Below are 16,595 nucleotides of genomic sequence, written 5' to 3'. Positions count from 1 at the left end.
CCTTATACTCCCTTTAATATATGCACTGATACATTCAGCTTGGCAGCCTTTCCTTTGAAGGGATAAGCTTTAAAGAGTATAAATTTGAGGAGTGAGGATTAAAAGACCTATTCTAGAGTTTTATCTCTGAAATGAAAGTCCACTGGATATGTGATCTACACAGAGCTCTTACGTTTGAATGCATTTTGCTTCTTCAGATTTCCCTACATTAGAACCGAATGCCTTGTTCTAAAAAGTCAGGGTGATTTTAGCTGTTATACTGCACTTATAGCAAAGATATGAATACTGTATTTGATTTTTTATATATTTGTGCTAACAGTATATTTTCAAGAGCAAATTGTTGAGATGAACACACTCTTCATTGGGTTCCAGCAATGATTTTACATGCATTCGATGGAAGACCATAAAAATAGTGAACATTTGGGAATGCTGACTAATGATGGGATAATATCAGAGCAAAGTTAGAACAATCGATCAATGTTTCATTTGTGGTGTGGACAGTACTTACTCAGATCATGTTATAAGCACCCTCAGTGACACTACTCTAACTGTTCCCCTGCCCACCTCACCCCTAATGTTGATGCTTATGTCATTCCTTGTTTTTGTGAGATATTGATCTGGATCTAACCCATGTAATATCATTATCATCAGATTGATTACAATTAGCAGCTGTATTATACACTTAGAGACTGATAACACAGGATTTACAATTTACAGATGGTGATAGTCACACCCCTGCCCTGCTCAGTGACCTCTGCACATTAAAGAGCATGTCCACAACACTGTCCCATAAAGATCAATACATTACTCTCACAGTTTTATTATGTTGATTTGGTGTAAAGCAGATCTCCTTAAGTAGAAAAAAGAAATATGTGATACATTTCATACATATGTTGTGTATATAAAAAAAAGATGAGCAGATGTGACTAAATTTCAATTTGCCAAATCGTTCAATCTTTATCAGGAAATTAATTATGCAGTCAATTTATTTTCTTCAAATTGAATGTTCCTTAATATCTATTGCTCTTATCTGGAATTCGGAGATAGACCGGGGCATAATAAACAGATGCTGTTGGAAAAGAAACAACCTAATACTCATGTCACAGATTGCCTCCACTGCTCACTGTCCTCCATATGGTCATCAGGGCCTCTTTTTCTGCTGTTGCACACTGAAACCTTGGACATCTTTACACTAGGCTGGGACTTCCAACCTCAACTAGGTTTGTGATGTCTCTACACATGTTACGACTTTGGTGCGACCTTACAACATGCTTGCGCAGAGATGTTTTGTCCCAAGTGACTGCCAGAAATCCCCACCTAGGGTGTAAGACCTTATGACATGCACTCTAGGCCAGGACTTCAAGCTGTGAGGATGATGGGCAGCCAGACCCAAGCTTGTTGAATTTGCGGAGAGAAAATGATAAAAAAAAGTATCCTAGAATTGGAATAGAATTTATTTCCACTGAAATAAATTCAACCAACTCTATTACATAGCTTTTGTCATCACATTTAATCTGAATATGCCTCTAGTTTATAAATTCCCTCATGAGGTCCTTAAACAATATCATGCTTTTAACACAGATCCATTAGATTCTCATGAATTTCTCCAAAAAATACCATGAAAACCACAATGTTCTACATTATGTTCTGTATTATGATGTCTCCCGTTAGAATTTTACAATTCTAGACTTTTTTAGACAGTTTTTTTATTACTTTAGTTTACATTACAGTACATAGTCTGTGCCTAGCATTTCTAGGCTAGAACCAAAAATTTTTTATGATCTTGATTGTATATTGTCATGTACAAAAGAAAAAATATGTAACCTAGGGAGAATAATAAGTTGTGTAACATGTAATCCCTTAAAACGTAAATTTATTAATATATATTAAAAATACCATTTCCCAGTGAGACAAAGAAGTACAAAATCAAAATATGCACCTATCCTATCAGATATCCCTACACTTCACTACTCTCCCTACCTACCAGTGGAGGTTGGCACCCTAATAGATCGATTTGGCGCCCCCACTCAACGGCGGCTGACCCCAACTTGCCCTATTAAGTGTCTAGCAAGCTACAGGTGGGAAAACAATAAGCTGTAGAAAGAGATGAAGGAAGGTCTGAAGAATACGCTAAGGTGCACAAAAAAAGAACAAAAGTAAATAAATACCCCCAAAAGCTGTATAGCATAGTGTAACAAAACTTCTTATGTGTGCTGCATCCAAGCAAAACACTATCACATAAGAGCTAAGCCCATAGTATACTGGCTAAGCACACACAACTAGAATGCACAGATACAGCCAGCACTACAAGGGGTCACAAGTACCAGCGTAATAGAAAAAATAACCGGCTTATAATACAGCTTATTGTTTTCCCACCTGTAGCTTGCTAGACACTTAATAGGGCAAGTTGGGGTCAGCCGCCGTTGAGTGGGGGCGCCAAATCGATCTATTAGGGTGCCAACCTCCACTGGTAGGTAGGGAGAGTAGTGAAGTGTAGGGATATCTGATAGGATAGGTGCATATTTTGATTTTGTATTTCTTTATATTGTCATGTGCAGTACAATATCGGTGAGTATTATGACTGGCTATATCCTATTTCTATCATATGCATTACATTACTAATATTCTTTATTCTTATATACTGCTTCGCAAATACAAATATGTAGTTCATTTGAGTTTGCTTAGAAATTTAGCTAAAAAGAAAGGTAAAAGGTAAAATGAAAAAAAAACTAACTCGGGGTCTATTTTCCTTATATAACAAACGTTTCACAGCATGTGAAGTGTTTAAATTTATCTTTCGAGCTTTCAGATTTAAAAAGAAGTTCTAAAAGTATACCTCTAATGCTTTACTGGGTGTTTAATGTTTGAAGTTCCATTGTTGAAGATTTCGAGCCAGGAACATTTTAAAAGATCTCAGCTTGGAACTTATGTAATAGATTGTTTTATCCCACGCTGGCCTGAGAACTATAAGAAAACGAGAACGCCTGTAATATTTTACTGCATATTTGATGTAAAAAAAAATGTATGATTCTTGTACAAGCTTGGCGCTGGAATCCCCAGTGTGATCGCACCAATGCCTAAATCATAAAATGCTCTACATGCTGTTTCTATGTTGTCACCTCCACTCAGAACAGGGCAAACTACTTGCTTCCCTTGGTGATTTAAATGAGCATGGCTCCGAGTGAACACAGTGTTCCTCTTCCACAGTTGTCCTTCTAACAAAGAGCAGAATTCACGCAGAGAATGTTGGTAGTTAAATATATATTATTACATTTATAATAGAAACGCATAATTGTTTGTAATTAGGTAGGTCTTTCTAGATGAGAGTGTGCAAATTCCATAAAACAGCTGCTCGTAAGGATGTTGAGCAGGAGATGAAAAATTTGGTCAGTTTGGGGTAAAGAAGTCTGCCTTCAGAAATGCATATAAAAGTAAGCACAGGTTCTTGGAGAAGACCATGCACTTAGAGAAGTCATCTCTTTACTTTAAAAAATGGCTAGATAGGAGAAAAATATTCTTTATGTTCATATGCAAATAAAGAGCTTGGGGCCACAAAATCTGCAACACCACTGTCACTTTCACATATGCAATGATTGACAGCACTGAGCCAGCCAGAAACTGTAATAGGACGGAATAGTACATCCAGAGCGATCGGCCGCGCTCACGGGGGGAGCGCGGCCGATCGCGGCCGGGTGTCAGCTGACTATTGCAGCTGACATCCGGCACTATGTGCCAGGAGCAGTCACGCACCGCTCTCGGCACATTAACCCCCAGCACACCGCAATCAAACATGATCACAGTGTGCCAGCGGTATAGGGAAGAATTGCGCAGCGAGGGGGCTCCCTGTGTGCTTCCCTGAGACGATCGGTACAAGGCGATGTGCTTACCTTGTACCGAACGTCTCCTCCCTGCAGGCCCTGGATCCAAAATGGCCGCGGGGCTACTTCCGGGTCCTGCAGGGAGTACTTCTGGGTCCAGAGCAGGCTCCTGTAAGCCTGCATCAGGGCACGCCAGATCGCTGATCTGACACAGTGCTCTGCAAAGTGTAAGATCAGCGATCTGTCACTATACAGTGATGTCCCCCCTGGGACAAAGTAAAAAAGTAAATAAAAAAAAAAATGTTTAGATGTGTAAAAAAATTTTTTTTAAAAATTCCTAAATAAAGAAAAAAATATATATATTGTTCCCATAAATACATTTCTTCATCTAAATAAAAAAACAAACAATAAAAGTACACATAAAAGTCCGTAACGACCCAGCCTATAAAACTGTCCCACTAGTTAACCCCTTCACTGAACACCGTAAAAAAAAAAAAAAAAAAAACGAGGCAAAAAACAACGCTTTATTATCATACCGCTGAACAAAAAGTGGACTAACACGCGATTAAAAAGACGGATATAAATAAACATGGTACCGCTGAAAACGTCATCTTGTCCCGCAAAAAATGAGCTGCCATACAGCATCAACAGCGAAAAAATAAAAAGGTAACAGTCCTAAGAATAAAGCGATGTAAAAATACCTAATTTTTTTTTCTATAAATTAGTTTTTATCATATAAAAAGCACCAAAACATAAAAAAATGATATAAATGAGGTATCGCTGTAATCGTACTGACCCGAAGAATAAAACTGCTTTATCCATTTTACCAAACGCGGAACAGTATAAACGCCCCCCTCAAAAGAAATTAATGAATAGCTGGTTTTTGGTCATTCTGCCTCACAAAAATCGGAATAAAAAGCGATCAAAAAGCATCACGTGCCCGAAAACGTTACCAATAAAAACGTCAACTCATCCCGCAAGAAACAAGACCTCACATGACTCTGTGGACCAAAATATGAAAAAATTGTAGCTCTCAAAATGTGGTAACACAAAAATATTTTTTGCAATAAAAAGCGTCTTTTAGTGTGTGACAGCTGCCAATCATAAAAATCCGCTAGAAAGCCCGCTAGAAAAGTAAATCAAACCCCCCTTATCACCCCCTTAGTTAGGGAAACATAAAAAAATTTAAAAAAATGTATTTATTTCCATTTTCCTATTAGGGTTAGGGCTAGGGTTAGGGTTGGGGCTAGGGTTGGGGCTAGGGTTGAGGTTAGGGTTGGGGCTAGGGTTGGGGCTAGGGTTAGGGCTACAGTTAGGGTTGGGGCTAAAGCTAGGGTTACGGCTGGGGCTAAAGTTAGGGTTTGGGTAAAAGTTAGAGTTAGGGTTGCAGCTAAAGTTAGAGTTAGGGTTGGGACTAAATTTAGGGTTGGGGCTAAAGTTAGGGTCGGGGCTAAAGTTAGGGTTAGGGTTGGGGCTAAAGTTAGGGTTGGGGCTAAAGTTAGGGTTAGGGTTGGGGCTAAAGTTAGGGTTGGGGCTAATGTTAGGGTTAGGGTTTCAATTACATTTACGGTTGGGATTAGGGTATGGGGTGTGTCAGGGCTAGGGGTGTGGTTAGGGCTATGGTTGGGATTAGGGTTTTGGGTGTGTTTGTCATAGGGTTTCAGTTAGAATTGGGGGTTTCCACTGTTTAGGCACATCAGGGCTCTCCAAACGCGACATGGCGTCCGATCTCAATTCCAGCCAATTCTGCGTTGAAAAAGTAAAACAGTGGTCCTTCCCTTCTGAGCTCTCCCGTGCGCCCAAACAGGGGTTTACCCCAACATATGGGGTATCAGCATACTCAGGACAAATTGGACAACAACTATTGGGGTCCAATTTCTCTTGTTACCCTTGGGAAAATAAAAATTTGGGGGGCTAAAAAAACATTTTTATTTTCACAACTCTGCGTTATAAACTGTAGTGAAACACTTGGGGGTTCAAAGCTGTCAAAACACATCTAGATAAGTTCCTTGGGGGGTCTAGTTTCCAAAATGGTGTCATTCATGGGGGTTTCTACTGTTAAGGTGCATCAGGGGCTCTGCAAATGCAACGCGACGCCTGCAGACCAATCCATCTAAGTCTGCATTCCAAATGGCGCTCCTTCCCTTCCGAGCTTTTCCATGCGCCCAAACGGTGGTTCTCCCCCACATATGGGGCATTAGCGTACTCAGGACAAATTGGATAACAACTTTTTGGGTCGAATTTCTCCTTTTACTCTTGGGAAAATACAAAACTGGGGGCTAAAAAATTATTTTTGGGAGAAAAAAATAATTTTTATTTTCACGGCTCTGCATTATAAACTGTAGTGAAACACCTGGGGGTTCAAAGCTGTCAAAACACAGCTAGATAAGTTCCTTAGGGGGTCTACTTTCCAAAATGGTGTCACTTGTGGGGGGTTTCAATGTTTAGCCCCATCACGGGCTCTCCAAACGGGACATGGTGTCCCATCTCAATTCTAGTCAATTTTGCATTGAAAAGTCAAACAGCGCTCCTTCCCTTCCGAGCTCTGCCATGCGCCCAAACAGTGGTTTACCCCCACATGTGGGGTTTCGGCGTACTCAGAACAAATGGCACAACAACTTTTGGGGTCCAATTTCTTCTCTTACGATTGGGAAAATAAAAAATCAAGGGCGAATAGATTATATTTGTGAAAAAATATGATTTTTTATTTTATGGCTCTGCATTATAAACTTCTGTGAAGCACTTGGTGGGTTAAAGTGCTCACCACATATCTAGATAAGTTTCTTAGGGGGTCTACTTTCCAAAATGGTGTCACTTGTGGGGGGTTTCAATGTATAGGCACATCAGGGGCTCTCCAAACGCAACATGGCATCCCATCTCAATTCCAGTCAATTTTGCATTGAAAAGTCAAACGGCGCTCCTTCCCTTCCGAGCTGTGCCGTGCGCCCAAACAGTGGTTTACCCCCACATGTGGGGTATCGGCATACTCAGTACAAATGGCACAACAACTTTTGGTGTCCAATTTCTTCTCTTACCCTTCGGAAAATAAAAAATTGGGGGCCAAAATATCATATTTGTGAAAAATATGATTTTTTATTTTTACGGCTCTGCATTATAAACTTCTGTGAAGCACTTGGTGGGTTAAAGTGCTCACCACACATCTAGATAAGTTCCTTAGGGGGTCTACTTTCCAAAATGGTGTCACTTGTGGGGGGTTTCAATGTTTAGGCACATCAGGGGCTCTCCAAACGCAACATGGCGTCCCATCTCAATTCCAGTCAATTTTGCATTGAAAAGTCAAACGGCGCTCCTTCCCTTCCGAGCTCTGCCATGTGCCCAAACAGTGGTTTACCCCCACATGTGGGGTATCGGCGTACTCCGAACAAATGGCACAACAACTTTTGAGGTCCAATTTCTTCTCTTACCCTTGGGAAAATAAAACAAATTGGAGATGAATAAATTTTTTGAGAAAAAAAGTTAAATGTTAATTTCTTTTTAAACATTTCAAAAATTCCTGTAAAACACCTGAAGGGTTAATAAACTTCTTGAATGTAGTTTTGAGCACCTTGAGGGGTGCAGTTTTTAGAATGGTGTCACACTTGGTTATTTTCTATCGTATAGACCCCTCAAAATTACTTCAAATGTGATGTGGTCCCTAAAAAATATTGGTGTTGTAAAAATGAGAAATTGCTGGTCAAATTTTAACCCTTATAACTCCCTAAAAAAAAAATTTTTGGTTCCAAAATTGTGCTGATGTAAAGTAGACATGTGGAAAATGTGACTTATTAATTATTTTACATGACATCTCTGTGATTTAAGGGCATAAAAATTCAAAGTTGGAAAATTGCAAAATTTTTAAAATTTTCGCCAAATTTCTGTTTTTTTCACAAATAAACGCAAGTTATATCAAAGAAATTTTACTACTATCATGAAGTACAATATGTCTCGAGAAAACATTGTCAGAATCACTGGGATCCGTTGAAGCGTTCCAGAGTTATAATCTCATAAAAGGACAGTGGTCAGAATTGTAAAAATTGGCCTGGTCATTAACATGCAAACCACCCTTGGGGGTAAAGGGGTTAATAGTTATAGTTGTTTTTATATAGTCTACTCTATAGAAAGAAAATGCATGAAAGAAAAACATTTAGAAAAAAAATACAGAAAACTACTTTTTTTTTCTTGTCAAGCCAAAAAAAAAACAATGTCAGCCTAAAAGGGTCCTCTGAGAACAAACTGAACACAGGGAGTGTTATGAGATGACAGCTTCAGCAATTAGCTGCAATCTGTAGGTATCTCTGGCAGCAAGTTGAAATTAATTATTACACTATTCCCTTGGAATTTAAACCATATAACCACTTGAAAATCTATTTTTGATGATATAGGAGCTTAATATGTTCAAAATAGTTGTCTTTATCGGTTGGGTTCTCGGTAAGTCCATGCTTTTATTTGTCTTTGAACTTAAAAGAACACCAACGTTAATTACAGTTATATTACAGTATTCTTTGTTTGGACTGTGCAATAAGTTCATCTCGTGGTCTTATGCGTTTCTTTTTTCTAGATTTTAATTGGTGCCGTAATAGCTATGGGCTCAGCAGACAGAGATGGCCGTCTACGCCCTGGTGATGAATTACTATATGTAGATGGGATTCCTGTTGCTGGCAAAACCCACCGATATGTGATTGATCTCATGCATAATGCTGCTCGTAATGGACAAGTTAATCTTACTGTGAGACGAAAGGTGCTATCCATAGGTATGTACATTTTAACATAGTACTGTAATGAGCTGTTTCTGTGAATAAAATCCTATGAAAATCAACATGACTAGACTTCAATACTGGACACCATCATGGACAAGAATTGACCTAGTTCTGTAAAAAAAAAAAAAGCAGACTGTTTTCTAATGTCATATAATTAGTTATGAGTGGAGCGTGCTAGGATAAGGTGTTATCCGAGCACACTCGTGTGCTAATAGAGTATCTTTTGCGGGCTTGAATACTATGTTCGAGTTGCCATAGCTGCATATCTCACAGCTGTTCGACAGCCGCAACGCATGCAGGGAGTCTTAACACACAGGTAATTCCTGCATGTGTTTCGGCTGTCAGAGAAGCAGCGAGACATGGAGCCACGGCAACTGGAACATAAAATTCAAGCACACCGAAGATACTCTATTGGCACACGAGGGTGCTCGGATAACACGTTATTTGAGTATGTTCGCTCATCACTATATATATTCCTTTTAACCCCTTAATGTACAATGATGGATATATCCAACATTGGGCGCCTCCCCCTGTTTGGTGCGGGCTCTTGTGATGAGCCCGCACCTTTTTATCGGCACATGACAGCTGATCTGATTAGCTGTCATGTGCCCCTAATGGCCGCTGGTGGAATCGCGGTTCACATGCGGCTGTTAACATGATAAATGCTGCTGTCAAGCTCTGACAGTGGCATTTAACATGCACGCACAGGAAGCACGTCATTACCTCCTCCCATCGCCGCCCGTATCACATGACCGTGGGTCGCCGATAGGTTGGCATGACAACTCAGGGTCAGCAGGAGACCCCTGTAGTTGTCATAGCCAGATAACTATGAGCGCTGCTCAGTGGTGGGCGCTCATAGCAAGTGAGCATTTCTGCTACATCAAGGAACTCTTTGTAGCACAAGCGATTGGATGATCGCAGCTTCTAGTCTCCCATGGGGGACTATTGAAGCAAGTAAAAAGTTTTTAAAAATGTTTTTAAAAATATTTAAAAAAAAAGAAAAAGAAAAGTTCAAATCACCAACTTTCACCCCATTCATAATAAAACAATAACAAAATATACACATGAATGGCATTGTGAGAAAAAAAAATCAAAACATCAGAATTATGATTTTTTGGTCGCTGCAACATTGCATTAAAATCCAATACCAGGTGATCAAAAGATTGCATACGTACCAAAATGGTATCATTAAAAGCATCAGTTTATCATGCAAAAATAAGCTCTCATCCAGCCCCAGATAAGGAAAAATGGAAACGCTACGGGTCTCGGAAAATGATGACTTTTTTTTTTTTTTACAAACTTTGGATTTTTTTTTCAACACTGAAATAAAAAGAACATAGACCTGTTTGGTGTCTGTGAACTTGTAACGACCCAGAATCATATTGGCAGGTCAGTTTTAGCAGTTAGTGAACATGGTAAAAAAAATGCAAAAAACAATTGTGGAATTGAACTTTTTTGCAATTTCACCGCACTTGGAATTTTTTTCCCGTTTTCCAGTGCACGATATGATAAACACAATGATGCTATTCTAAAGTACAACTCATCCCACAAAAAACGAGCTCTCATATTGACCAAAAAGTAAAACATTATGGCTGTGGGACGAAGGGGAGAAAAAAATGGAAACGCAAAGCCGAAATACCCCGGGTCCTTTAAAGGTTAAGGGAAACATAATTATTTACTTTCTCTTTTTCACAGCTTCTAACAGTGAAACAAGATGTCATCAAGGGGCTGAAATAGAAGCCTTGAGTGACACCAGGGCTGGCCAAGAGCTTCTAGCCCAGCCCTCTAGCGAATCGGCATCAGGGGACTGTGATAGAATCAGTAGGTGACACAAGTGCTGCCCTCTAATAACTATTTGTTTCAGGGCAGTGCTAAAAGCTGTGGGAAGGTGCTGCTGTCACTCACTGCTTTTATATCCGCCCACTGACAACGTTTTTTTTTCACAATTAGAAGCTGTAGGGGCAGAGAGTAAAGCACCAGCACTGCACTCACATCTCCCACAGCATGTATCACCATGGATCCAGGACATCTTTAGGGGACAGCGATGCAAGAAATTGTTGTCAGTAACTAAAGTGCCACACCCTGCTGATCCTGTTTCAGGAAGGCTCATAGATGCTGTGGGGAAGTGAGTTCAGCTCCAGCTTTCTGTGATGTCCCGTTCGAGATTCTTCCCAACCAAAACGTCACAGGAAGTGAAGTAAAAGAAAAAACACATTTAGGCTACGTTCACACTAGCGTACCGGGGCTTTGCGGACGGCTGTGTGCAAAGCCCCACAAGTTGCGTTCCCGTGCGGTCAGCAGGCACATCAAAATGACGCATCCACATACATCCTCATGTCGTGCACACCCAATGTTAAAGATAGGTACGCAGGACACATGCAGAAGTAGGCAGTCCTAAACAGAAGACGTGCGGAAGTGGTTGGAGCTTCAGGGAGGAAGTACGCAGCCGTCCGCAAAGCCCCGGTAGGCAAGTGTGAACCTAGACTTAGGGATTTGCAAGATACTGTAAGGAATAGTGTGGGAATTTAATAATAAAAGTAATTACAAAAGGGATTAAGGTTTCAAATTATATGTTTAGAAAGGACATTTCATATACCTGACCATCTCTTTTATATTATGTAACAAACAAGTGACCGTGTTTCAAGTAAGTACTGTTCTACATGGCATGCTATAAGTATACAGTAAATAGAAAAATGTTGCATTGTCTTGAAATAAGTGTGCTTTGTGTGTTATGATAGGTGATACATGCCCGGAAAATGGCAGGAGTCCTGGTTCAGTGTCAACGCACCACAGCTCCCCGAGAAGTGACTCTGCGTATCCAAACAGTAACCATACTGCACAGAGTAACACTTCCCCTCCTGAGGGCTTCTCTCAGAGCTCACAATCCAGTGATGTGATCATCCACCGCAAAGAGAATGAGGGATTTGGTTTTGTAATTATTAGCTCTTTGAACAGACCGGAATCTGGAGCCACAATAGGTAAGTTCTGTAGACAAAATTAGTTGGGACCTTATATGTTGTTTTTGGTCGCAACTTTCATTACTTGCTCTAAATGTTAGATAACAATCATAGAATTAATCATCATAGACGAAAAAACTGCAGCACTCATCAGTGGTGAAATCCTTTTACTTTAGCAAAAATCCAAGTCTGTATGTATTATAATTGGGGAGGACAGCAAAAAACATCATAGGCAATAGCTAGACTAGTGAATGTTGCATAATTTTCTTTTATTCATGTTCGAACCTAATTTTTTGTTTGTAGGATGATATTCACTTCAAGGCAGTATTTGGTGAGCATTTTACATCAGAATTCGTAAGCCAAAACCAGGAGTGGGTGATAAATATCGAAGTGGTGACGTGTTTCTATTGAACATTTCCTCTGATTGTTCTTCTCCTGATTTTGGCTTACAAATACTGTGCCTCAGACATGCATCACCCGAAAGTGGAACATATCAGCAGAAATTAACCCCTGTGTTTTCTGCAGGATTTGTTTCAACAAATTTGTGTTAAAGGACTATGCATAACATACTTGCTTGACTGACAGGCGAACAGTGTGAGCAAGTTTTATCTGCAGTATCTTACCATTCATTTCTGCTCTACCGATCACTTGTTATCCCCTCTTATCTACCGCACATATGCAAACTAGAAACTGCTGCCCATCCAATATTCTACTTCCTTAGTTCAATCACTTTTATTAAAATATTGGACAGCTGGTGACTTTTTTAAGAGTTTTTAAATCTTTTATAAATTTTGGCTGTCGCTACAAGAAAAGGAAAAGTATTCTCAACTGAATTCCAGAAGAGTACCCTGAACATTGATTGAGAATTCAATGATGTCCATGTAGCCATGGGATCCTGGAAAACGCAGCAAAAAGTGCAGCAAAACCTGTTTTTTGTAAGTAGCTTCTTTACAGCCAAGAGAGCAGGTTTTGCCTGCAGAAAAAATCTAGCAAAAACTTGTGAAGTGGAACATGTGAACATAGCATAACATTGTATATTGCTCTGTTAGGATTTAACATGATGTAGTTCTTGCTGAAGTTGCGGTTTATCTTGGGAAATCCCTTTAACATCGAGCTGCTAGAGATTTTGTGATCAAGTGTTAAGTGGATAAGCGTTGTCTGCATTTCTTATTATAATGCCACATACCCTCAATTTATGAAATTACCAAGTAGAAACACTCTAAAATCTCTACTATATTCCGGACAATTCAGACATAGAACTGAATAGTCGGAATTTAGAACCAGTTTAGTTCATGATGATTTATCTGTACAGGAGCAGAACAATAGTCTTATTGCAGTCTGCATTTAATTGCTATATTTCTAAACCAATGAATTATATGTGAGTTTTATTTCCTTCCAACTTTCTGTATATATTGATTTAGAGCTTTATGTTGCACGGTATTTCTGTTTTTCATCTTCTCCATAAACTAATTTTGTGTCTACTAAAAATGTAAATCCCTCTGGTCCAAGGCACAGGTACTCAATAGAGCAGATGAGAATAAAGAATCGCCCTAGAAAAACAGTGAAGTGGATTAATATACTGTATAATAAAAAGCTGAGAATAAGACCAATGGGAGTTTTTAAAAGGCTATTACTTTCAGAGAACATGATCCAAAAAAGTGAAGTATTTTATATTGTATAACATATTGGACAGTAACCAGGACAATGCGTTTATTAGCGCAAGATAAAATAGAAATATATCCTTAGACTTTTAGCACTTGCGCTGTGTAAATTTTTCATTTAATATATGTTTATAACAGCATATTATAGAGAATGTCACATTTCTTCACAGCTGCAAAATAAACCAAAAGGATAACCCAACCTGGCAGTGTTCAAGTTGCTCTTCGTGTTTTCAGACTACTTTAGTTTTTGCCTGTTTCCATATGTTCCTGTTTTCATGCTTTAGTTTTGCACTATGTCAACATTGCTAACTTAAGAAATTAAGAATTTAACAGTAGCATATATTGTATAACGGTGTTTTCACATGTTTGTATTCTTGTGAAAGTTTTTTCTTTTGGCCCAATTTACCAAAACTGGATTAAATTGTAACGAATGGAAGCTGAGGCACAGATGTTGCAGTGTACATTTGTTTATTTCTATATTAGTGGAACCACAGGACCACAGCCCAGGGGGCTCCGAAGGAGGCGTGACTATGCGAGCCCCAGACACCCGTAGTAAGACCCCTCGAGCAGGGTCAGATTGAAATGTCCGAGGGACGCAGGAGCTACCTCTAGTTAGACACCGGACACATTGCAGCTGGCCCAGCAGAACAGGTAGACTGGCTGAGATAGCAGGTAGCGGTAGGCTAGATTGACGGCAAGTGGCTGAGCAAGATGGAACTGGTATTGGCAGTACAGATGTCATCCTGGATGACGGAATGACGAGCAGCTAAGCGTCCAAATATTAGAAAATAGCCGACAGCACAACTGATATAGGGATGCCCGTCCTAGTTCTACTGGACCCAAATGGAAAAGTACATACCGCAGCAAAGTGAAGGACAGCATCCAATCCAGGTGAAATATAAAAAGTCCTTTATTGTGCCAAATGCAATGTTTCAAACATATAGGTCTTTTTCAAGCAGCTAAGCGTGTCGGAGCAGGCACAGGCAGCACTGTTGTTGTCCAGGGTAGTGGAGTAACGAGCGGCAGACAGTCTGAGAAGACAAAGTGTTAGCAGGGTACTGGACGAACACTGACAGTACACAGACAGAACGCAGGCATGACAGTACAAGAAACCGGAAGCTAGCAACAGGAAGCACTTGTTGCTCTGGCACCTCCTCTATGGCAGAGGAGCCAGAAATAGTACTCACTGTTCAATCATTGGTTCGGAGCATATTTGAAAAATGCGCGCTGTCTCTTTAAGAGACCGGGAGCACACGCCCTCGGAGTCATACCTGGAGACCTGCTGGCTGCGCACCTGGAAGCTGCAGCAGGAGGGGAGCCAGGGACTGAGACCGAGTGGCTGGGAGCGGACCGAGAGCAGGGACCCCGACGGGACCCCCACAGATGTATGGGCGCCGGCGCTACATGAAATAATATTTTGGCTCTTACCAACTGCCCAAGTGAAGAACACGACCCAAGCTTATCCTGGATTTTATACCATGGAAGTTAAGAGCAGCGAGTTTTTTCATTTTCTATAATATTGAAATTTTTTTTAACAAGATGCAACATGGTGTGGGCTTATCCTAATATACATACAAATCTATCTTTACTACTACTGCTGCTGTTAGTTAAACTGAAAAGCCATTTTATTAGTGACACCCATCTTATATGGATTTGGCCAACCATTCTCCTTTCGAGTCATAGCAATTCATCATGGCATATATTGCACTATATCTTGAATTATTTCTGTGTAATATTGACCCATACAGACAGGACAGTTTCTCAGAGTTGACCCAAATGAGATGCTGGTATTATTCCAAGGTACTCAGAAAGGTCTGCTGTACCATGCTCCAAAAATACTGTGTAACATTGATATGTGGGAACTGTAAAAGCTGGGAAGCAAAGAAATATGCTGCCATGTCTCAGAAACCAATCCACAACTACTGTGGCGTGTAAAAGTTTGGGCATCCCTGGTCAAAATTGCTGTTATTGTGAACAGTTAACCAAGTTGAGGATGAAATTATCTCTATAAGGCAACAAAAAATATACAGTATGTATTGTAATTTTTTACATTTTAAAAATTACAAATGGCCAAAGCAAACGTTTTGGCAACCTTAGAGATTTGTGTGCTCGTATAACTTTGACCAAGGTTTCAGATCTTAATTAACCTTTCAAGGTTATGGCTTGTTCTCCATCATCATTAGGAAAGGCCATGTGATGCAAATTTCCAAGCTTTATAAAAAAAAACAGCCTCCTCTAACCTTGTGCCAAAAAGCAGCAGCCATGGGTTCTTCTAAGCAGCTGCCTAGCACTCTGAAAATAAAAACGGTGGAGGCCCACTAGGTAGGAGAAGGATTTTTCAAGTTGCCCTTTTCTCAGTTCGAATTGTAATTAAGAAATGACAGTTAACCGGAACAATGGAGGTCAAGATAAGGTCTGGAATACCAAGCAAATTTCAGTCAGATCTGCTTGTAGGATTGCTAGCAAGGCAAATCAGAACCCCCACTTGACTGCAATAGACCTTCAAAAAGATTTAGCAAACTCTGGAGTTGTGATACATTGTTCTATTGTTCAGAGACTCCTGCACAAATATGACCTTCATAGAAGAGTCATAAGAAGAAAACCTCTCCTGTGTCCTCACCATAAAATTCAGCATCAGACATGCAGAAGGACAGCTAAGCAAGCCTGTTAACTTTGTTGAAACACATCCTGTGGACCGCTGAGGTTAAAATAGAACTCTATGGCCACAATGATCAAAGGTATGTGTGTACAAAAAAAGGCACAGAATTTCAGGAAAATACATCTCATCAACCATTAAGCATGGGGGTGGATCAATCATGCTTTGGTGTTACATTGCAGCCAATGGCATGTGATACATTTCATTGGTAGATAGAAGAATAGATTCAATAAAATTTCAACAAATTATTGATGCAAACGGAACACCGTCTGTAAAAAAGCTGAAAGTTGTAAAGAGGATGGCTTCTACAAATGGATAATGATTCTAAATACATGTCAAAATCCACAATAGGCTACTTCAAAAGGTGCAAGATGAAGCTTTTACAATGGAAACACAGTCCCCTGATCTGAACATCCTTAAAAATTTGTGGCTAGATCTCAAAATAGCAGTGCATGCAAGATGACCCAGGAATCTTACAGAACTGAAAATATTTAAGAAAGAATGAATGAATGAAAATCCCTCACACAAGAACTGAAATACTCTTGGCTGGCTATAAAAAAAAAACATTTACAAGCTGTAATACTTGCAACAGGGGGTGCTACTATGTACTAACCATGCAGTGTGCCCAAACTTTTGCATCAGCCCATTTTCCGTTTTGTAATTTTTAAAATGTAAAAGATGAAAACATATATATTTTTTTGCCTAAAATACAAAGGAATTGTGTCATATTTAACTTTAGGCCTTTT

The 16,595-nt window shown here is 39.7% G+C and overlaps 1 protein-coding gene across 4 annotated transcripts in view; it reads left to right on the top strand.

Annotated features, from left to right (window-relative positions):
- Nucleotides 1-16,595, top strand: part of MAGI2 (membrane associated guanylate kinase, WW and PDZ domain containing 2) — a 1,646,639-nt gene that overhangs the window by 1,465,844 nt on the left and 164,200 nt on the right. For all 4 annotated transcript variants that reach the window (XM_069765141.1, XM_069765140.1, XM_069765143.1 and 1 more), the window contains 2 exons: nt 8,377-8,569; nt 11,314-11,553. In XM_069765141.1, the coding sequence (XP_069621242.1) occupies nt 8,377-8,569; nt 11,314-11,553 (433 nt within the window). The remainder of the gene's footprint in view (nt 1-8,376; nt 8,570-11,313; nt 11,554-16,595) is intronic.

This window comes from Ranitomeya imitator, chromosome 4, assembly GCF_032444005.1.
Source record: "Ranitomeya imitator isolate aRanImi1 chromosome 4, aRanImi1.pri, whole genome shotgun sequence".
Taxonomy (NCBI): Eukaryota; Metazoa; Chordata; class Amphibia; order Anura; family Dendrobatidae; genus Ranitomeya; species Ranitomeya imitator.
Note: the sequence above shows the minus strand (reverse complement) of the source record. Positions and strands in the feature narration are given on the sequence as shown.